This window comes from Bombus flavifrons, chromosome 10 (assembly GCF_040668555.2).
Source record: "Bombus flavifrons isolate JBK064 chromosome 10, iyBomFlav1_principal, whole genome shotgun sequence".
Classification (NCBI taxonomy): Eukaryota; Metazoa; Arthropoda; class Insecta; order Hymenoptera; family Apidae; genus Bombus; species Bombus flavifrons.
Window position 1 is genome coordinate 10,136,910 of NC_138451.1, and position 23,876 is coordinate 10,160,785.

General features: G+C 40.3%; 1 protein-coding gene across 1 annotated transcript in view; it reads left to right on the plus strand.

Annotated features, from left to right (window-relative positions):
- Positions 1-2,234: 2,234 nt before the first annotated feature.
- LOC138183918 (homeotic protein empty spiracles) overlaps positions 2,235-23,876 on the plus strand; it is a 53,021-nt gene continuing 31,379 nt past the window's right edge. The window contains exon 1 of the mRNA XM_069121474.1: positions 2,235-3,905. Coding sequence (XP_068977575.1) covers positions 3,008-3,905 — 898 coding nt within the window. The 5' untranslated portion in view covers positions 2,235-3,007. The remainder of the gene's footprint in view (positions 3,906-23,876) is intronic.

A 23,876-nucleotide genomic window follows, 5' to 3' on the forward strand; every position in this document is an offset into this window, starting at 1 on the left:
AGGAGATAGATCTTGAAACGCGCACGACTTGAAGCTTTCATCGACGAAAATAAAATCAAATGACGCGCGTTCCATTGCCAATATCGGGTCTGCGATTCCACAGGATCGCGAAGAATCGAAATGTCCGAAAATTTCTCAAGAAATAAGACGCTCGGTAATAAAGTAGAAGGAAAGAGACTCGGCAGGTTTGTTAGAATTTTTTTTTTACAGGCTAGCATGACTTTTACGGCCGAAATTCTTCGAAGAACTACAAACTGGACGCTTGTATCGGCGAAATTGCGCAAAGAATCGCGTAACGATCGCGTTCCCGTGTTTCGACCGGCCGATTTCTCGCCGCCAGTTTCGACACAGTCCCGCCGTGTCGAGTCGATCGTTAGACAGAACGAAACAAGGCCTAAACACAGACATTAACCAGGACACGTCACTTCGGCCTCTCGGGTTTCGCGGGCTCGGGTCGAAGAAAGTGTCACCGTACACGCTCTGACACCTTAATTGCGCGATTACGTCCAAGACTCTTGTATATCGTGATCTGTTCCAGTAATCACCTTCCAATCGATTAGAGTCGATCTAGAAAGTTGGATATCTCGATCTTGTTCCATGTGACTGGTAATAATCGAACCTCGAGCAAACCAACGATCAATATCCTCATTCGTGTTTCTTAAAAAGAGATGTTTCGAAATCCATGTTAATTCGACTTCATCTCGTCTCCACCACATCTCTTGGCTCTTTTGACTCGACGTTTTCATTTCTCGTTTTTACTCTTCTTCCTTGTGGACGTTGGTAGCATCTTATCGGGGATACGCGTGGAGGAAATTGGAAACTGTAACGAGGATTCGTACGGAATTGTACCTAATTTCGATATTTTTTTATAACTCGTTAGACGAGCTTGAGTTTGGCTTGATCGAGCTTTTCGCTTGTTTTTGGAAACGGATAGGTTGTTGTTTACGTAAGCACGGCAGGTTAACGTTACGAAAGATGCAACGTTCCGCTTTTTGCTACTAGCTACAGCTAACTTACCTATGTGGTTCGAGTAACGTGTTATTTTGTGAATAGTTTACGTTTATATTGCATCTTGCCTATCCGTCAATTTTGACGAAAGTATATACGTATTCCGCAACATAAACGAAACTGCGGAAAACCTGCAGACTATCAATCTGTCGAAAAGAGAAGTTGTACGTTTTCAGTTTGAAGAGAATAGAGAAGCGTTAAGAGATCGGGGCAAAATGTCACAGACTAAATACTCGAAGGTCAACTGCATGGACGAAGACATTCGCGAGGAATTATACGAGCTAAAAGATACTCATTGAAATGAAACAAGACATACGTACGAACATTTTGTTCTTCGACGAGTAAAAAACTGTGATAACGAAGACTTCGACCCAGGCCAAGAGGATGTGAGGAAGTGCAATCTCGCGCGAACAATCTCGCGAAGCAGAAGCTCGATTCAACCTACTTACTGGTAGCTCGTTTAACTTCCTCCCACCTAAACCTCCACTTCGACTTATTACCCTGTACGCAGCACACCGACTGAGCAGTGTACATGGTTACGTCGAGAGTGTACGAAAGATGTTCTCTCCCCTATTCTCCACGATATTTCCCTTGGCGTCGTCTTCTGGCCTACCGCGTATGAAAAAGAAAGCGCCTCACGAACGAATGAACGAACGAACGAACGAACGAACGAACGAACGAACGAACGAACGAGCGAACGAACGAACGAACGAACGAGCGAACGAACGAAAGAACGAACGAACGAACGAAAGAACGAACGAACGAACGAACAGGGAGAGAAAAAACCTCGTCGAACGAAACGGAGCGAAAAGGGTGGTAGGGGAAACGGCTGATGGACAAGGAGTGGGGAGTTGGCGAGGGATAGAGAGCGTGGGGGTAGGGGGTCCAGACGTATTAATTAAACGACTCATTTTCATCGCACGACAAAAACGTGAGTTTAACGCCCATCGGCGACTAATGCGTCGCCCCACTGCAGCTCGTACGCTGCTCGCGGAATCGCGGTAGCGTGGCTGGTGCCGACCAGCGAGTTTCTACCTCGAAGAATCGTCCAATCCTGTTGAAGTGGTGTACGCCTAGTATAGCTGTTCGTACCTTGAAGAACCGCCCAGTTTTCGTCGATTCTCAATCCCCACCAGCGAAGTGGCGGTGCACGGTGGTGGGGTTGGGAAGCGGCCGAGGAACAGTTGCCCCCACCAACACCCAAGAGCGCCTCGTTTAGCCTGTAATTTGCTCAAACACTAGCAAGCTCTCGTGCCAGAAACATCCGTCAGAGAGCCCGTGGTCCGCTGGAGTCTCGAGATACGCTCGTTGGGGCCACAGTTGCTCTTTTTTCGGGACAACTGTGCCCGAGTGGTTCCTTTGGCCGGAGTAAATTTGGTGCCGCGGGGCTGGAGCTCGATGGAGAGGCGCGGTCCCGGGATATCGCAGTGTGTGTCGGCCGTGTGAGCGAAACGCTTCGTGTTGAGGCCTCTCTCTCTTGCGTTACAGTGGTGACACTACTCCTTGTCTCGCGCGGGGTCATCGTGGTCTGGATGATCCCTCAGTGACGCTACACGAATCTCACGTGAACGATGAATCGGTGGTGATCTTGGTGGTGGAAACTACAGTGTCGCATATTTCGAAAACAGTCGTAGAATAATACGTGAACTAAGAGGATATTATACGTTGGTGTGGTGAAGAGATCGACAAATGGACGATGTACTCATTAACGAAAAGAAACGAACGATAATTGTCATCAAGAACATTGTCAACGCTAAGTTACAATTGGGATAGTATCCCAAAATAGGGAGTTATCAGTGCGTCGATAAGTGCGTCCAAAGTGTTCTCAAGGAGTAACCCGTGGCTGGACGTCTGGCAGGCAAGCGTTCTCGGTCTGGTGAAGGAACCGGGACCGGGGCGGGTGCAGGCATGCGGCGGACCTGACTCGACCGAGTTACCTGGAGCCCTCGCGTGTTGCAGAAGTGGCCAGTCCATCAGCCAGGCGTACGATAATCGTACGATGATGCCGCTCGCGCCGACGCCAATTGTACCGGTGCCCTCGAAGCCGAAGATCGGCTTCAGCATCGACTCGATCGTCGGTGGTGGTGGACAGGGTCGCGAGGATCGCTTGGACCGTTTAGAACGGGTCGAAATCGAGAGAGATGGCAGCCCGATGGACGTGGTCGAGGGTTCGTCTTCGCCTCGAACTCGTCGAGTGACCACGCGATCCCCTGGCGCTCATTCCGAGGGCTCCGATCGGCCGGTGTCTCGAAGTTCCTCCGTGGAGTCGTACCCTAACTCTCGAAGAACGCCGTCACATCCTGGCAGCCATCATCACCATCACGGCAACCACCATGGTCATCATCATCACTTATCCGCCGCCACCCACCTGGATTTTAGTAGAACGACGGTTCACAGTCACAGTGGAGGATCTACGCCGAACAACAGCCCCAGTCCACCTCACAGGATATCCCACGGTGATTCTCCCGTCGGTACACACCCTCAGCCGCCACCAGGAGTCGTCAGACCGAGTCCTAATTACCTCGCACCGCCGCCTGGCGCGGCAACCGCGGCAGCGGTCGCGGCCGAACAGTTGAAATCTCTTTACGGGCTACCAGGACACGGTCCAACGGGACCGCAAACCGGACAGAACGAGTATCATACGCAACAGCAGTTAGCATTAGCCGCGAATTTGGCCGCGGCGCAACATTTCCAAGCGGCGAATCTCGCAGTGGCCCTTCAGGCGCATCACGGCGCGTCGCCCCATGGACCACCGCACGGACCTTATCCCCATGGCGGCGCGCCTGGTGGACCTCATCCACCGCCGCATCCTCATCAACCGCCCAGAGACAGCTATCCGCTGTATCCTTGGCTCCTGTCCAGGCATGGAAGGATCTTTCCTCATAGATTTCCCGGAGGTACGTCCCGCAGCTGTCTTTGTTCTTCTTAGTTCCCAGCTTTGTGTTTTTCGTTTTTGGAATAGTTGAGTGTATTTCGTTGTGTTCATTAGGTTTGATAGGTTAGTACAGGAGGACTGTCTCAACTTGGAAAACATGCAAGCGTGCTATTTTTAGACGATCAGCAGAGATGTTGTTTCTTCCTTAGTCTTGACAGTTTTTAGTATAGTTGAATATATTTCGTTATTTACTAGGTTAGAATCGAGGACCGTATTAATTTCTTTTAATTTAAAGAAAAGACTATGTCGATTTGTTTGTCTCTTGTGCGTCTAGTTTTTCTGCGGTTGAACTGTAACTGTAAAAGCTGCGAGAAATATTATCGTGATTGCATATTATTCAGTGTACTTGTATGTTTGGATAATTAGCTTGTCGCGCGATGGTCAGATTACGCGTGCTTATCTTATTTTTCCCACCAAGATGAAACACGTATCTATTTCTTTCTGGCCTTAACAAATTGTACCCGGAAATAGTTAGAGGAAACTGGCATCGTTAGATCATAGGTGATCGTAACAATTGCAGTTTGATTCGAATAACATTACTTGATCCTTGCGGATCTAGTTTCATATTTATATCGCATATCTTGCACCTTATCGTCTAAACTAAACAATGTAAGTTGAAATAAAGTATCCCAAAATTAAGTAATTTAATTGAAACTATTGTGGATCATCTACGTAACCCAATGATACCAATTGAGTGTCAGTGGAGTCTCTCTCTCTTTCTGTGAATTCAATTTTATTTCTCTGGCTGTTAGTTTCATCGTAATTAATTAGGTAGAAATAGAGGAAAGTGGAGAGAAATAGAACACTCGATATCGAAATTTGCCTACACGATAGAAATTAAAACACAGTGCCTGGAATGATAGCTTTCAGTTTCTGGTTCGCGTGACTCGAAAGACGCGATTTATGTTTTTATAGTTGCAAGAATGCTTACGTATACGTGTACCTATATCGCTTTTTATCATTGATAGCGGTACAAGTAGAGAAATAAATAAATGTTGTTTTTGTTGCATAAATAAACTTGATAGTAAAGTTATCAAGTTTCATATGACTTCCTGGCAAATATCAAGCTTCGTAGTAAAGTTATCTTAAACTTATCGAAGCTTGTCAGATAAAACGACATATTTCTGCTTCTGTGTTCCATTAGTTTCACGCCAAAGGATAGGTGTGATAAGGTGATGAATAAAAATGGTTAAATAATTATAAAATTATGTAGTCTCGCAACGGTGTATGGCTTGTTTGGTATTATAATACTATTTATATTCATAATATGACAAATTAATAGATCGATCGTAAGACGTTTGTATATCTTTAGAACATACGCTTCCAAGAATGGTTGCCTCTGCATCAAAGTCCAATTTTATAATCGACATCGTCTCTTAATTACAAGATCGCAGATTACGGAACATAACTTACGTTTACGTATACCTAATAGTTCGATGTTTTGCGTCAGATATCGCATTAAAGCGAATAAGAAAGTAGTCAATCCTCGCGTTACTTATACAGACGTACTTAGGCAAAGAAATATTTAATACATAAATTTTAATTGAAATATCAACGAGTGACCGATTCACTGATCAAGACATTATCGTCAATTCGTAGAATGTGTACGTGGTTCAACGAGATACGTAGTTGCGTTTCCGAAAAATATAATTATTTCTTTCCGATCGAACGCATAGAAAGCTCTTGCTCGTCAAAACGTTTTCCTCTGTTTATTCAACGGTTCGTTGGTTCTCGATTCTTTCAACTGCACGATACAACAGCAGTTCATTCAAATAACATCTATCGAATAGAAAGCAATCTCATATACTTACATTAATTCCTTTAACTCCGCAATAATATAGTCGTCGTTTTTAATAACATATTTATCCGACAAAGTGTTATCGATTAATCGAGCAATACTAAAAGTTGTTATTCGGTTTTCTCGTTAATCGCTAGACGAAAGGACAACACTCGGTTACGAATTCCATCGAACGGTTTCGAAATCATATGCTCGTTGTAAAATTATTTCGCGCGAACGACAAGGTATTTTTGCTGGTTTCGAGGAAAAGAAAAAAGGAAGGAAGGAGGCAGGAGGCTCGTTTACACGGTTAGATCGTTGTCAGTTGGTTCTCTATACGTGTTTCTTTCGCACGCGATCGTCGAGCAATTCTGCCGATCGGAAAGCCATCTGTAACTTCGCTTTCTTTACGCGATTTTCACGGCTCTTCGAGGGAAGTCCCGGACAAAAGGCAATGTCCCTGCAGGACGCTGGAATGAACCTTGAATTATACTTACAATAGAGAGAAATTTGCACTGCATGGATTTCAATTTCGGATGTCTTTATGTCTCTAGATGGAAGTTAAAATATATTTGGAAAATAATGATTTTTCCAAAGAAAGTTTTACTTTTCCCTACGACAGTGAACATCCAATTAACACCTATTTTTACCTGTGTAATTATTATTTCTCCTACCGTGCGTAAGGTGCATTAACTACGGCCCGCTCTCTATGGCGCCACGTTTTGAAACTTAACTTTAAAGCTCAATTATGCCTCGTAATAATGCTGCACCTAGGCCCTCTCCAAAGGTACAAGCGCGAGCCTGCTAACGAGCAACGTCCTCAATTTTCCCAAACACCGTATTCTTAATTTCTATATAAATATGTATGCATATGTGTCTAAAGTAATAAACAAGAATAAAGAATCAATTATAAGCGTGGAACGTGCGGATAGCCGAGATCCGCGAGTTAACTCGTCATATTCCAAGTTAATAAACCCCATGGCGCGATATTCTCGCTTTTTTCTTCCCTCTCTCTCCTTTTCCCTTATGTCGACCGGTTCGCCCGCGAGAGATTATCGATTTGGTCGCGATGTAAACAGCGTATATCGGAGTCGATGGCGCTTAAACGACGCGCACGATAATTACGTGTATATTCCGTAGGGCTGGTAAATAAGAAGGAACGCACGCGTTTCTTTACCCCGTGAAAGAAGAGGTTACGCAAAGATTTCGTAACGGAGATTTTGTAACGTTGTTGTGCCCGCGGCGCGATCATTCTTATCTCGAGCTATAAACGACGAGGCAAAACAAGCGGGTTCGCGTAATTGATTCATTCGAGAGTGATAACCGGACCCCTGGACCAATTATGAATTATTCCACGATACTGGTCATATCGTAACGACGAGATAGGATTCCATCCAGTCATCCATGATAGCGGATAGTGAATGGAGGAGAAGAGAAGCGATAGCGTTATTTGTTTAGTGGTTGCAGTCGGTAGTGTTGCGTGGTGATTGAACTTTTAAAAATAGATTTGCCCGAGGCGATTAATTGTAGAGTTAGAGCAACAGTTTGGATATTTATTCTACATTAGGATTATATAGGAACTATCTTGTGGTGAATTAGCGAAGAGCGGAGAATCGAGCAAGTGGTGGAAATAATTTTCGCTAAAAGATGTTGAAGCTTTCTATTGCGATAGGAAGATAGGCAGATTTAATGTACGCGTGAAAAATGGAAATAGATGAATATTTATAGAATATAGAAGAATGTAGGAAATAAAAGAATCCGTTTTTTGAAGAATTTTTAGTGAAGGAATCGCGTTGAATATTCTTAATAGTTGGAGGTAATCAATTTGAAGATGATCTAAATCAATTTTATCCACGCAGAAAATTACCATACGAAGTTTCGTGCGAAATGTTCGAAGACTTACTCCTAATTCATTAACGGAATAAATTTGCCGGCGATAAAAGGAATCGATGAATAAGAATACATTTACTGTATACCGATAAATAAATTCCGGGAAAAACATCAGAATATTCGCTGAAGGATAAGATTTTTTAATTCGCTTGTATATAAAACAAATGTATATAAAGCTTGTCATAAAAATAAACTTTCATTAAAAAAAAAGGGAAGGGTCCTTAGGAATATAGCAACGTTGAAAAAAATTTTTCCTCGTAAAATTGATGATTCTCGTTATCGTTTTACAACACGCATACGTCCACTCGGACAGATGTTGCGCGACAGTTCGCCCATTTATCTCCAAGCGATTACCGGCTACCTGTAACTGGAATCTAATTAGCCAAGGCAAAGCAAAACAGGTAGCTGTGCATTGTACGACGAACGATACCGTTCGACAACTACGTCAGTTTCTTCCACCTGTGAAGATGTGAAGACATTACCGATTTCAAGTTGAAGCACACGGAGTTTCGTGTCTCGCCACTCATCGGTTCGTTCGTCTCACGGTTAATTTTATCTACGATCGCTAGTCGATTGTAAAACATTCGATCGTATGAAACTCGTACGAGACGCGACGTATGTTAGAAACGAGAGTTTTATCACGAAGCGTTCATATTTGTGGAGGACGAGGCGGTAACAGTCAATAGAATCGGACAGATTCTACGCGAAAAAATAAGCGGAAACTGTAGAACGAAATTTGTTCGCACGACGCTTCGTTTCTGCGAAGATTCAGTTTGAAAATTTGTCGAATCTGCTTTGGCTTGGCTAAGTACCGATTACGTACGAGTGCACGATCGGCAGAAGGTTATTGTACTTGTGAAGATAAGTTAACAATGTGAAATAAAATTCTTCCGTGTAAGGTTTCGTCTTGAAGAAAATGAAGTTTAAACGCGTTTAATTACGAAGTGGTCGGGTACACGCGCATGTTGCATTTTCAAAATTAATTTCCTCGAAAACGAAGCATCTTGTGAAAAAATTCTATTCTACAGTTTCTACTTATTTTCAAATGTAACTAAAACCCCGGTCGATTATTTACTCTTGTTCAGTTTGCAATTAGACGAGTTTAAGTATGCTTCCATACCTTGGAAGTCGATTTTTATTTTATTATTATAATTTATTATAACAAATTTTTCTCTCATTTCTCCAAGCGAAATAGCTCCTTATCCAGTTCTATCACGATTACCGTCCCACCCTCTATATGTATTTATATCCGTTTATCGAAGGGCTAATTTTTATCCGAAATTTTGGAAATTTATTTTCGTTTAGGAAGATACACGTAATTGTGTTTTGTCGAGTAATTGTGAAAAACGGAAGATCGAGGAAATAATTTCCAGGAAAAGGATTAGTTTGCAAGTTTCTGTTAAGAAAAGAGTTAATTATTATATGGAGGAAAAGAAACGATCGATCGTGTGCTTGGCACGACCAATAATAGTTTACTCATTGTGAGCGCGCGTATGCGCTAACTTCGATTCTTCGAATGACCACGATGACGAATCGAAAGGGACGAGGGGATGATCGTTTGAAAACGAATGCGTCAAGTGGAAAACCTCGATGGACGTTTTATGGACACGCGTGGACGTTTATACGCGAGGCGATTTACAAGACGTGAAACGCGCCACTGATGGGGGAGGATTATTATGGAGCGTGTTAGCATTGATGAATGTAGAAGTAGCTCTTTGTTGCGTTACAGTCTTCAAATCATCGTGATTTTTTTGAGATTTTTTCAAATTCAACATTTGAAGGATTTGTTTGTGAGAAATTAATTTCTACGTGATATATAATATTTGCCATAGGCTAGGCTCTTTAAGGTAGGTCTTTTGTTGTATGATTAAGGTCTTAATGGAAAGGTTAATTACTTGGATCTCTATCTAGATATAGGTGAGCGACGGAATGACACGTTGAGTAAGATTGATTCTTAATGCTAATTTTCTGTAACTTCTTTTGGGAAAAAAGTTGACCTTATTAGGAGTTGTGATTTAAATACGAGGAACATAGATTGTATCCAATATGAGGATTGCTATTAATTTATGAGATTGAAGATTCTTCGTCGTAAATTACTCGTGACATTTTAATATTTCTTATCTGCTACAATGATCGCGCTTCCAGCATATAATCTTGGCAGGCTCGATAATTAAGAGAAATTTAATGCTACCAAGTAATACCCGATCGTTCGAAATGCTCGATCTTACGTTAAAAGAGACGACTTGCCAGTACCTTTCGCGCCCTTTAATCATTCTAACAAATCTTACAGTCCTGATAGTCTCGCCAAAACTGTCCAATTGCCTCAGATACTCAATCTGGCATCCAGTGTTCAGTTATCATACTAAAAATGTCAATACGCCAGAATTTCTCCATTCTTCAAAAAATTCCATACATTTGCCCGCAAATCATGCAAACAGTTTACGTGATCCTCGCAGTATTCCATACGTAATGGTTGTGTAGAGGACAGGTATGAGAATGTTTGACCGTGAGATTTATTGGAAGTTATCGTTTGTTGTCGTAACCGTCGAATATATTTAAAATAATAAATTAATGTACAGCCTATATTCACCGAGTCGCTAATACAGAGTACAAATGGCAAAGTAAAATACTCGATAAATACTCGTCGAATAACTCGGTAGATAACTCGTGATAACACTTAGATCGCTTGTTGATACAGGAAGATGCTCGTAGATACTAAACTCTATATGTCGGTTTATTTATACTGATCTGGGGGGGCGGGTGGGAGTCGAAAGATTCGGATTCGTCTTTGTTCGACGGTTATGCGTAGCGGCGACATTGTTTTGCCCAAAGTCTATTTATTCTTACATTGCTCGTATCCTAACGATCTTGATACTCCGAGGCAAAATAACAACATGATTTAAATTGTCCTCTGACTCATGTGCCGCTACAGTTGCAAAAGGTATTGCCACATACCCTTTGTTTTCCAGTGCAAGGTCTTTACACCAGTTTGTATACATCTCATTTTCGTAGTATCGAAATTCTGTATTCATCCGAAAATTCTGCCAAATGATACGAAATGTAATTACCTGGACCTAATTAGTTAGTAGATTCTACAATAAGTATATCGCTGGTGCGATGTGCTTTGCGTAACCGCTGTATATAATCCGATCGAAGTTGCTGCGAACGTTGCTCACGAAAATATATCCATTCCCATCCACGTTTATAAATAACGCGCCAGTTAATTAAGTATATACCACCCAAAGGCAGAGCCCTACATCAGAAAAATCCGAAACGTCTCCTCAGAAGTAGTAATTACGCATTCCTTAATGAACAGGCGGACGTCGCGCGAAACGAGAACCGCGACAGGTGCTCGAAGCTTTCCGAATTCCCCTGTATCCTCCTACTTTTTATGTTTATTTTCTTTATTTTCCCTGCCGCTCCAACTGAAATCCATGATTTCTGTATTACGCAACCGATAATTTAGCAGCTCGAATCTCGGCCGTGTTATTACGCGAAAACCATCCTACCTCTCCTTAGCGGTTCATTATCGTTCAGTGTCGTCCAATCATGCGAGCAGACATTTTTTCTCTAATTATATTCCCGCGGTTGTCGTGGCTCTTACGTCGAGGTTGTTCGTTCCGCTCGAAGATTAATCGCTCAATCGAAAAATCCACTTTTTGCAACGAAACTTCATTGGAAAATCAGTCCTCCTCCTCCTCCTCCTCTTCCCTTTTTCCTCCGTACTTTTTTCCCTCTCTTCTTTTTTTTTTCTTTTTCTTCCTCCACCGCTACGTGTATGGAGACAACGCCGCCGCTTCGTTTCGAGCTGCACGGGTGTAGTTCGTTGGTTATACCTAATCGGGCGGCAATCAGGCGACATCAGACCAGGCCTGGAAGGTAGCATACGAGGTCAGGCCCGTCGGCTGGGAAAAAGCTAGGAAAAGGCGAAACGTCCCCGTCGATAGAAATGGACTATCGACGATTACCATAAATTTACCGCGATCTACCGGGATCGTATACGGTTATTTTGTCCCCCGATAGAGAGAGGAAACTAGTTCCGCGCGCGGAAAAAATCGTGACCGTGTAAGCCTTATGGTGCGTTGTGCGAGCGCCCCTAGGGACTTTTTCTAGTTGCTCGGGTGAACCGATGGTGGCGTTCCCGAGTACTTGGAATTAAGTTTCCCTGCAAGGATCGGATACTGCTTCGGTATGGAGACTGAATATTAACGTTCTTTCGTAATTGGGGTAGCTTTTCACCCTTAATTGGCGAAATGGAAATACGTTGACTTTTCTCACGTGCTTCTCACGTATTTTAGTATTCCGATTGAAACCTGATCTTGTAAATTATAATTATCAGCTTTCTATCGTCATCTATAGAGTACTCGAAAACACGACTAGAATCGTATTGTCTGCTATTAGATTTTCCGATAAAATAATCAAATTGGTCGATCCTTAACGCGAAAGTTATCCTGGAAACTAGGACGTTAAGTGGTGGAAGATTTTTCTCCGCATTAACGTGACTATCATCATTCATTGTTTCCCAAGGTTCGCAAACGAGACCCTGTTAGGGCAGCAATTTGAAGAGGTGGCTGGGAGTAAAACGCTTAGGATTCAGACACTCATCGAATGGCCCGCCTAAGGCGACGTGCCAGTCAATGATTCGATGATGAAGTGGCTTCAATGCCGTGTGTTACTCGGTTAGGGTTGTTTGCTACTTTTTGGTCAATTTTGTCTCATCAGCGCGTTACTTCGGGCGGTGTTCTCGGAACAGGACGAGGATTCACGTTACCATTCGATTACTGTTATTTCTCGAGTACTTGAGCCAGCTGGATAGGCTACCATTTTCAACGTAACTTGGACTCGAACGAGGCCCTAGTCGCTTATCTAATAGCTCGTTTTAGAATACCGAGTATCATACATAGAAAGTTGTGTAGAATTTCTCAGAATTTCTTTGCTTCTGCTGCTTCTATGTTTACAAGAATCTTTGATTAATTTTCCTTTATAATTATTCGGTCGGAGTAAATAGGATATTATTTTGCGGAGGAGAATTCAAGCGGAAAAAGTGAAATACGAAATCAGGTATTGGTTACGGTGATATTAATTTGTATGTAAATTATGTATTAAAGCGTAGTAATAGATTGTAATTAGACTGAGGAAATTTATGCAACTTGGTGTTTCTCTAAACGCAAGTAGAAGAAGTTGTAAATATTACAGCGAACATTATAATTTAGATTTTTCGTATATTTTTATATTTTACGAGCATTCTGCGAATTTTTGCATCTAATTTACATCTAACTTTGATATAATAGTTCAACCTCTGAATCGTGAAGTGATAATAAAGTACTGCGTATAAATTTGTAGCACTTTAATTTTTATTTATACTTGTATATTTTACTATAATTAATTTCGTCGAAGGAGTAGAATTCGTGGTATGATTGAAAGTTGTAAGCTCGCTCGAAGTCACGTTCAAAACGAAACTCTGTCCACTTCCACCGATAACTACGAACGACAGCGAGAAATTTCGTTTTGAAACGGACGACCAAAGCGACTGAAGTTAGTGCCATTTCCTAGCCGATGTATGGCGGTTGGAATTGTTGACTCGAGTAATTGTCACGATCGTTCGTGTTAAATGAAGTACGGCTCAAGTTGAAGTCACGCCTGCTTGGTTCGTGTAATGAGAAAGAGAAATTGTATTGTCAGGCTATTTACCATTTGTATCGAAAATTTGCTTCAAAGATAAAACGGAGGATAACGATCGAATAAGGAAGGGAAACGTTATTACAATGACACAGATATAGAGTTAGATTTGATTGGATTCTATTATAACTCTAATTGATACTTTTGGTAATGGAATACGCCATTAACTGGGCGAAACTTTCTTCGAATAACGTCATTCGTTCGTAATTAGAGTAGATATTACAAGGATAGGTCTAAGAGACTTGTTCAAGTCGACCAGTGCTAATGGAATTTTTAACACACTTGGTATATTCATAAAGGAGGTTTACAAGTGTTTCAATACTCTGGCGAGCCTGTGTATATCGTAGAACTTATAATTATAGACACATACCGATCAGTACATTGCAGATTTTTATGCAGTTTCATATTTCTATCGACATAACTGAGATAACGAAACCTACGTGAAGATTTATTTCACCTCTTATAATAAAATTACAATAACCGCTTTACTTTCATCATTTTCCTATATCCTCGTATATTACCAGCATTTTGTACATTTTTACACTTTTAAGTTCTTCACAAACGCATCATAAAAATTCGCGGTTTATCGATCACGAAAATATTCACTCGCTTTCGTTCTCCGATTTTTCCTTCAGTCAGGATACGTACCGTTGAAAATGATCGTTTAGCGGATTATATTGTCCGTAAGAAGACAGCTAGAGATATCAAAGCGGAGGTGAAAATTAAGCGGAAGAAAAATTTCTGACACCATAGTTGAACTAATCGCTGCTTGTGCAGTAGACACTCGCTTATCTGGCAATTAGTCGGTATCGGTAATTACCGCGGAGGATCCTCCGCCCTAGCATCCAGTCTTCCGCACGCGTTTACAGCGGGGAGAAAGAAGGAGGAAGGTCGTGGAACTGTTTCGATAAGGAATTCTCGAGTCGTTTTCTGTAATCTATTCCGGCTCTCGACTTCGCTACTCTTCGTGGCTCATAATGGTGCCAGGAGGACTTCTTTTTCCTCTTCCACTACTCTTTTTCCTTAGATCTGAGTTAGTTAGTTTTATGCAGGCTATACTTTGTAGAAAGAGCCAGAGACTCGATCTTTATAACGCTTGTGTAATTCTTGAAACCGGTGGAAATGTATTTTTAATGATATTAAAGTTCTTCTCGTTTTTTTTTTTCTTTCTTTTTTTCCTTGGTAAGTTCTGAACGAATGGCGTTCGAATCATCTCTGTCTTATCGCTGGGAAATATATTCGTTGAGTGTAGCAACTAACGATTAAGACTAAAGTTTTTAGTCCTTTCTTTCTTCTCTCCATTGTGTCTCATAATTTATTTTCCTGAATGTTTTATCGTTGATGAATGGTGGCGAGAACGGCTGCCGGCGATATCTTTTTTAATTAATTTTTATGAATTATTCGAAAAGAATCGCGCTTAAATTATTTCTCATTCGTGAAATTATTCTTTTACGTTTTTAAATCATATTTTACGACCTACCGAAGGAGAACAACATCCAAATATTTATTACAAATATAAAACACGTAATCCACGTGACTATCAGCAATCCTAGTCTTAGCTAGTCTTTCATTCCTTTTAGCCAAGTTTCACAAATTCCTAGAAAGGAACGGCGATTAAACTCTTTTCTTCTTTCCTCTTTTTTTCTTTTTGTTTAGATTTATGAACGTTTTCTCCCGCCAATAAAACATACGAACCAGGTGTAACCGTTGTTAACGATATTAAAAGTCAACGTTAATATTAACGACGCTGCTACTTTTTCTTATATTCGTCGTATTATCTTTTCTTTTAGAAATTCCCGGTGGAAAAAATACGGCGATCGGAGCGTAATTTGTTGGGTTTTATGGATCGTTTTTTGTCATTAGAACGTATCTGTCTTAAATGACTTCCAATGGCGTGTTCGTTGGATTATTTTTTTACTGCTCGTAGCTGTCGATTCGTAAATACTATAATTCACTGCTAATGTAATCGTAGTTTTATTGCTCGCTATTTCCTCCATCTCGTTGGGTTCAGATTCTGCACATTAAGCACAGGGCATCAGGAATGTGAAGAGGGCATAAAAACTGAAACATTGTCGAATCTGTGCTACGACTATTGGCCTGAGTATTTATTATAACCCGTTGCTCTGCTGCTATACTATAATCAAGCTCCGTTATGGAGGAAAAATAAGAGCACCGATAACAGAATGTTCAGATAACAGAAATTCCATGGTATCTCGTATAGATGGATTTCTTCGAATCTAATAGCATATTACAGTACTGCGTTCTATCGTAACTAGACTTTATCGTAGATGAGGAATTTCGTAGTTAAATTTGATAATAAAATATTAAAATCGTTATGTAAACGTTATGTAAGGTTATTCTGCGAATGAAACATGCAGATGCGGACAGTCGAGATATTTCGAGTTTTTAAATTCTGTACAATAAAGCGTCAATTATCCGAAGCAATTGGGACATCGAGATGGTTCGGAAAATCGAATTGTTCGGATAACGTAAGAAACATCTATTTACGCAGTTTCCACGGCATAGGAACTATCCCTAACATTTCTTATTGAATACAAGAGTATTATTACTGTAATTTGAAACGTAGCTGTATATTACGCGGAATATTCATTCATTTTTGAAAAAATGTTTCGAGCTAACGATACATAGTAATTATAAATAATTGTTACATAGTCGATGTTAGAAAAGTTTATTTTTTAAAGCGGAAATTTAAGTTCCTTTCCGATTCCTAGAATTAGTGGCGATAGCGACGATGCGACACACTGTTTCGCATAATTAACGCAATATTGTGTTACAATTATTATTAAGATTATTAAATTGACCTCAATAGCTTTCATATGATGTAAAAGCGAATTGCAGTTATATCAGTGTCAAAGCACTCGTGACCTCGTTATTACATAGATGGCGAAAACCGTGGAAAATTTTTGAATAATGAAACCTTCTTTTCCATTTCCCTCATCTAAATCCACCACTTACAAGAAAAACACTTCAAGTTAATAGCCATACTGTTGGATAGGCAATGAAAATTCAATTAGCAGTGAATGTGTTGAAGCTACATCTTGACCCAGTTGCATGGAACACCGTAAGATCTCTTACGTACCTCTTCTTCCTCTCACCATATATAATTAATACCCATTATACGTAGAAAAAAAAGGCTTCTTCATTCTTAAGAGAATATCCATGTAACGAGGCACTCGATTTGGCGAAGAACAGAAGAATCACGTTAAAAACGTCTAAACACAGAAGTTAAATCTCGTTACGTATCTATTCTTCGTCTGGTCGCAATGAGCTGACACGGCGCGATTTTTTAATGACGTCTGCCAACGGCGAACGAACAGTTGCAATACTAATTACCTCTAATACGCGGTTGCGCAAATGGAATGGACGTGATAGCGGAATGAATTCCCGCCTGTTGGTCTGCCGTCGACACCGCTTACGGAGAATTGATATTACGAAAGGGAATTGCCTTTGCAGTTAAGTCACGAGCAATTACCATTAAGCCCGTTCTGAGTAATTACCCTTTTGTTAAGTGAAACATGTGACCCGCGGAACGGCACGATTCCACTGTGGTTTCGTTAAAACGTTAAAATCGTCGACCGGTTCCGGGCTTACAAATGCAAATTTTACGACGCCAGGCGTCGAAGAAGAGTACGCTTCTTGGAAAATTAGTCCCGAACGAGCCACGGTGACGGATCAGCAATAATCAGCAATACCTATTCGAATGTAAATAAGCCTCTAATAGAGTAGAATTATTAGAATCGTCGTCGATTATACGTGTTTGGCTATTTCGAGGATCGATCGTGTAATTTTGTCTTTCTTTCTACGAACAGACGAATTTCGTTTATTTTTGCTATATCGTATTCTCTGACTGGAATATTAGGATCGTTGGAGGATTCTTTTAATCGCTTCTGCAACGTTCTAATAGCTCTACTTTGCACGAAATATTAATTGTAGATGATAAAGGAATATATATAAATAGCTTTCTTTGATTGAAATTTGGTGAACTGTAAAATTGAAGCTGTTACGATTTTGTTATAGACTTTAACCGTTTCTACATCGCTTTGTAGATGTTAATTACAGTTTACACGGTAGAAGGATCATGATTTTCTTATTGTTTGGTAAATTAATCGAATTGTTGGATTTAGCATAGCGTCCAATTTTGTCCTCTTCTCTCGCCGTTTTAATCTTGGCGATATAAAACCACGACATTCAAATCACTCACTCATGTATCTCCATCCCCCAACAGAGGCAGTGAATTAAAATTTAAAAGAGGTCCCAGTGAAACTCGCGTTAGAAAGCAATCGAGTGACGCGAATGTTCAAACTCATAATAGAAATCATGCGAACGTTTCCATTTGTCGTTATCGAGGCCTGGTATAGCGGTTCGCGATACAATACCGTGTTAATCAGCGTTATTAAAGGGACGTTTACCCTCGTGACGTTCGCACCATGGGGTGTCCATCGGCAACAATGGCGTTCGGTAGCCTTCCCGTCATCCATTTTTTCGAATCTTGATTTCACGCGTGTTCCACGTGTTTCCATGTGTTTGCCCCCACCATTTTTATCTCCTTTTTGCTTTTTTCTTCTTCGACCGAGCCATCGTTTCGAACCGATCGAAAAACGCCTCTGTCGTTGATCTTTCAGGTTCCATCGACAATGACGCGATATTTCTCTCCCCTCTTCTACTTCATTCGTTCCTTTGTGAATCGGATTGACGTCTTCATTGAGCGAATCGTCACGGTCGATCGGTGATCGCGATCGAGTCAGAGATCCACCGTGCAAATTGAACAATCGAATGATCTGATTTTTTTGCAGGATGGACTGTGCGAGCGCTTCTTCCTTCTCGTTGATCGGCATTGTCCGACTAGTCGAGTGTCACTACTGGTTGCGTTTTATACAGCAACGAAGTAGAGTAGCGTTTTTCCGAGTCGAGAAAGTACGTATTCTTCTGTTCGTTCCTTGAGCGGTGAAAGATAGAAATAAGCTTCGTGGAATTGAAATTTTCGTGAATCGAGAAGGTTTTGTGCGAAGGTGGTTTTCTGAAAAAAGTACAGTAAACGATGGATAAGATGTAAATTTATTTAGAATATTGTATTACGAATTTTTGAGTTCTTTTCTGTTTTTTGAAACATTAGTGGATTAATGTCGTATCTTATAACACGCGTCTATTAACTAGCAAGTCTCGAAAAAATGTATTATTATTCTACGATTCCGATTCGTTTCTTCATCAGCGTGTACTTGCAAATTTTCCAGGCAAACATAATGCATAATCATACATAATCAGTACACAATTTTTCACTTCTGTCAACGTACAGTTGCCGCGTTAAAAAGAGTTAGCGAAGATGTAAATAGGACGTTTAATTAAATAAAGAGCAGTAGACAGCGTTTCGGTTCTATCAACGCGTACTCGCAATTTTCCCAAGTAAAAGAAATAGCTACAATACGCACACACACACACGCACAGGATATAATAATTAATGGATAAGATATATCTCACTTCTGTCAACGTACAGTTGCAACATTTAAAAAAATGAACGAAAATGTAAATAGGACATACGAGTGTGTATCCATAATTAGTTATGTTTCACTTGCGCGTACGTGCATATGCAATTTTTGCAAGAATTAACGAAAGAAGCAATCGTGACGGGAACAAAGTGGTTATCCACATGTAAAATATGCCGCTAATTGCTGGTACGGCAATTAGATACGTTCGTTACGAGGAGTGTCGTTCGTGTATGCAAATGGTGCGACATCTTCAATTCCGTGCACGTTGAAAAATCGTTGCCGATATCCGGTATCGGTGGATGACTGCTCGTGTCGAGCAGCCAACGAATCGTGTAATTAAATAGTAATCGCTCATTACCGTGGCTCCGTCGTTTGTTATATTGGCGTATATGCACGCGAGTTATACTTACCTATAATGCAACATATTTCTAACCGGTTTCGATGGAATCGAAATTAATATGTGGATAATGAAAGACTAGAAGCGCCATTACTTAAAACCTATAGGAAATTTTTTGAATATTTTACTTAACGAGAATATCATTCTCATTTGCTTGGCTATAACGACGATATTTTATTTTAACAGGAATGCAGAATCGCGGATGATTAATCGCTATAGGAAACTATATAGGCGTATGTTTTAGAACTCGTAACTCGTTAACCTGTCTCGTTCGGATTGCCAATATTTTACACGTAATAATTTAATCACTCGCAGCTCCGTTCCCTCCACGTATCGTTACATTTGTATGAAAAATATAACTACCGTTGTTTCGAAGCTTATCGAAATAAATTATTCGTTATTGAATTATAATGATAATCGAATTATCATGGAATGAAATTTCGTAAAGAATTTTCCACGGTATTTAACTTGCATGTTTAAAAAAAAAAAACCTTTGATTTACTACGTTTTTGTAATATCGTCAATATTTCAACGATGCTCGACTATCATGCTCATAATGGTTTCATAATTCTAAAGTTGAAAGCTCGTTTAAAAATATACATAGAAATTACAAGATTTAAACAGTCAATTATTCGTTATTAATGAACTTCGATATTCAATGAGATAATCCTTAACACTTGTTACATGCTCAACATGGTTATTCGTCACGTATTTTTATTTTTTACCAAATAACAAATACTTATACATTTGCAAGAAATATCTCGTATTCTTATAAGTTTTCGTATTGCTTTCAATCACGATCAATGTAATCACGAAGGTCGTATCCAATTACAGTATTCGTAAAATCTCGAAATATTTTATGCAACATGCGATATGGGCATTAAAGTTGTCTATGTGAGTAATCAAATATCTTGAAGAACCGGTGTGTACGTATTTGGTTATATATCGGTGGCTGCGATTGTTCGTTCGTGAATTTACATAATTACGGAGGCGGTTGGTTATATATACGACAGCTGATTTGCATACTTAATTCCGTAATTGGCGCTTCTTAATTGTTTAACCAACTGCGTAATTCAGCGAATAATATTTCGTCAGAGAAAGAGCCTTCCGTGACGTTAATGGTCCATGGTGACGCGATTATCCTCGAAAAGATATCCTGTGCTCATCTCGGATCGATCGTATGGCCTCCTTTTTCTTCGTGATACACACCGTTTGACGAAGGCTTTTTTGGAAATTGTTAAATACGCGATTGTAGAGATTATGTGACGTTTCCTAGAAACACTTCTGTACTGTTATGTCCATATAATTTTTTATTCTTGGAATATTTGATACGAAGATTAAATCTACGTGTTTATGGATTACGGCTGGAAGCTGTCAAACGTTTTACAAGTTTAGAAGATTCCTTCTTTCGTAACACCTTATTATATTCTTTTTTGTGTTATTGGCTGTAGTTATTTTCATTCATCCTTCTCGTTTCTTCGCTATTTATCTCCATGTGAAACACGTTTCACGATTTAACATCTCTATCCACAATGTGATTTCTTCTTCGATATGATCTTTCACCGTTTTATCGCAGCAACATCGATCCTCTTATCACCGATAGCAAACGTAAAACTTTGTTCCAATTTGTCTAAATATCGAAATCCTTGCGTCATCGTCTCAAGAAAATTGTATACCTAAGAATCTACTTTTCTTTCCGTCTTAAAATTGTTGCTCTCCAACGTAAAAATCTCCTCCTCAGCACCATCTCTTTCATCGCGCGTTTCCAGACTCCACTTTCGTCTTCGAATCCTAAAACTCGTCCTTCAACGCTTGCCGTACTGTACCAAAAAACCAACTTCATCCCTGCTTTCACTTTTCCTATATTCTTCTCCATTGAAACATCTCTGGAACGTGTTTTTCATTCCGATCATTCCGCAACAACACCTACTCATTATTTAACGTTAACATTTCTCCTTCGCAGCATCTCCTCTCCGTAAAACGTCTTGCTCGTTCAACATCGTCTTCGAGGGCTTCAAAATCTTTTGCCATTCCTGGTTGCTCCATTCGTTCACCGTTTCCCTCGACTTACACTTTTCTCCTGTTGCGTCGTTAGCGAATCTCTAGGCGCTTCCTAGACGTCGCCCACGGGCGTCCCGAGCCTCTCCCGGCTCTCTGCAAACAGGAGAAGAGGGCGAAGAAAAGGACGAGGAGCGAAGGTTCTGGAGAACGAGGGCGAAGGGAAACGACGAAGAGAAGCTAGACGGCCTGTAATTACGGGAAGCTTGGCTGTGCGCAGCTGAGCCGCCCAGAGCGACTCGAAATTACTCAAAAATAAGACCAAATCGCGAACGTATCAAATTATAACCCCGATTCCCTACCCCCTCTTTCTTTCGTTTCTTCCTTTGTCGTTTTTTCCCTTTGGTTTCGCTAGAGCTGGCGACCAACGGCGTTTCAAACGTTTCGCCGAGCTACGTGAATCGTCCAAGCAAACGTCGACCCCGACGCTAATGCGTTTTTAATTGTTGCTAACGCGACCGTAAACAGACCCGATGCAAATTCCGCCGCGATACACTCGATAAGGCGGGGTTCTAGTTCGTTTCGTGGCGGATTTGTTAATATGGCCACAGGTGTAGCGTGCATCTGAGGGTTGAGGAGAGTACGGGGTATCCTGGAATAGAGGAATTTGGGTCGGGTAGTTGGAGAAATTTCATAAATTTTCGGTTGCAAAGAGGGCGATAGAGAATTTTTATTATTCTTTCGCTAGAAGTCTTGACTTTTATATCTACTACGTGCTTCCCATTTGGATTTCCGTTTATTTGTTTCGAGGGTGAATTATCAGGGGATGGAAGATTTTAGTGTATAGTTCTTTTAGAATAGTTTCCAGTATAGTCGCTAAATTTTGCGAATTTTATGGCGCGAAAGGGAATGGATCTTCGCTTGGAACTTTAAAAGTACGTTCGGACGATGATTGTTATCGTCAATGTTGTAGCGAATACTCAGGATTCCGAATATTCTATTGTGAATATATCGGTTCTTGGCACTGTCAGTGGCACAACGGAGTAAACTTCGAATTCGCTTTTATCGAATAGAAGGCCTGCATTATGTTTCTACTTTTATCACGTAAAACGGTATATTTATAATTCCGCCAGTTTTGCGTCAGAGGGGAAAATTATTATTCATGTATGCCGCTATCAACGTGACCTTAGTTTTACAACATCGGCTCCTCTTTATTTGTTTTGTGACGCTACAAGTGCAAAGTTGTACTGTTTTCACGAATAATGCAGAATACCCTGTGTCGATGTTGTTTTAAATTGATGTTAAATTTTAAAGAATCTCTCTTATAAAATTCCCATCTTTTCAGTCGTGCCACTATCAGTGACAAGCAACGATGTATACGTTGATCCTCTCGAGGATCTCGTGCGTACGATAACGTCGAGAACTCTGAATATCGACGATAACATCGATCGTGTGCACTCCCCTTTAGTCGTATTTAATTGCCACTTTATTTAATTTCCGTTTCTTTGAAAATGATAGTATTACGAAAGGTAGAAAATACCTATCCTTGAAAGGTATTGTTTGCGAGTTTTATGAGCCGAGCTAAAAGAAGACACGACGACATGTAGAAAGTTCGTAGAGTAACCGTGTTTCGGCTATAGACTCTTCTATGTATCTATTTAAATGAATAAACATCCGCGTAAAAAACTTTCTACTCTGCAATTGAATCGTAAGCTGACGATCAAAGATACTCGACTATCGCTATCAGATACAATCACGTAGATCCGTCGTAAATAGCGACTATCGAAGGAGGTTAAACCATAATTTTCTTATAACTCTGCGATACCAAGAAACTATGCATTGTGAATGTCATCGTTATGTAGTTAACTACATATAGTACATTTACTACGTACATATGTTTATAACATATACTACATATACAGGGTGGTTGGTAACTGGTGGTACAAGCGGAAAGGGGGTGATTCTACGCGAAAAAAAAAGTCGAAAATATAGAATACAAATTTTTTTTTTTTTAATTTTTCCATCGATTCCAACGATCTACAGTGAGGTCCGTTATAACGTACTGCATGCGTACCGAGCGAAAATTCAAAGTCGATTTTCTCGAAAACAAAGCCTCAAACGAAAAATTTTTATTCCATATTATCGACTTCTTTTTTCGCGTAGAATCACCCCCTTTCCGCTTGTACCACCAGTTACCAACCATATTAGCAGTGTTTATGAGTCAGCGGCTGTTTAATGTTAAACGAGATTAAAACGAGTATTGTATTCGATATAAATAGTTACAAATTAGGATTGACACTTATTGATCGTTTATATAACTATTACATATGGAAAAATAGTCCGTGTTTCTAGTTTCAAATTTCGCGTGACTTTGTGCGCATCGATCTCTAAATATTAAAATATCTCTGGTCATTTTTGTCGCTTAATTTCTCATTTACCATTTTCTTATTGTTTCGATTCGATAGGCAATTTTTATTGTTCCTGTATCTCGAGCTTTCGAAATACGTTCACTGAGAGGTGGTGGTATATCAAACATCTGTGACGTGTACCGTTGCATTGTCACTGAGAATAAAGTAAATCGTTTTAGCGATATCGTCAACTTCATCGTCGGCTTTATTTAGTTAAAATACGAAGTGAAGGCTGTATTAAACATATTTGTTAGTCACACTTAGATTGCCAAACCACGTA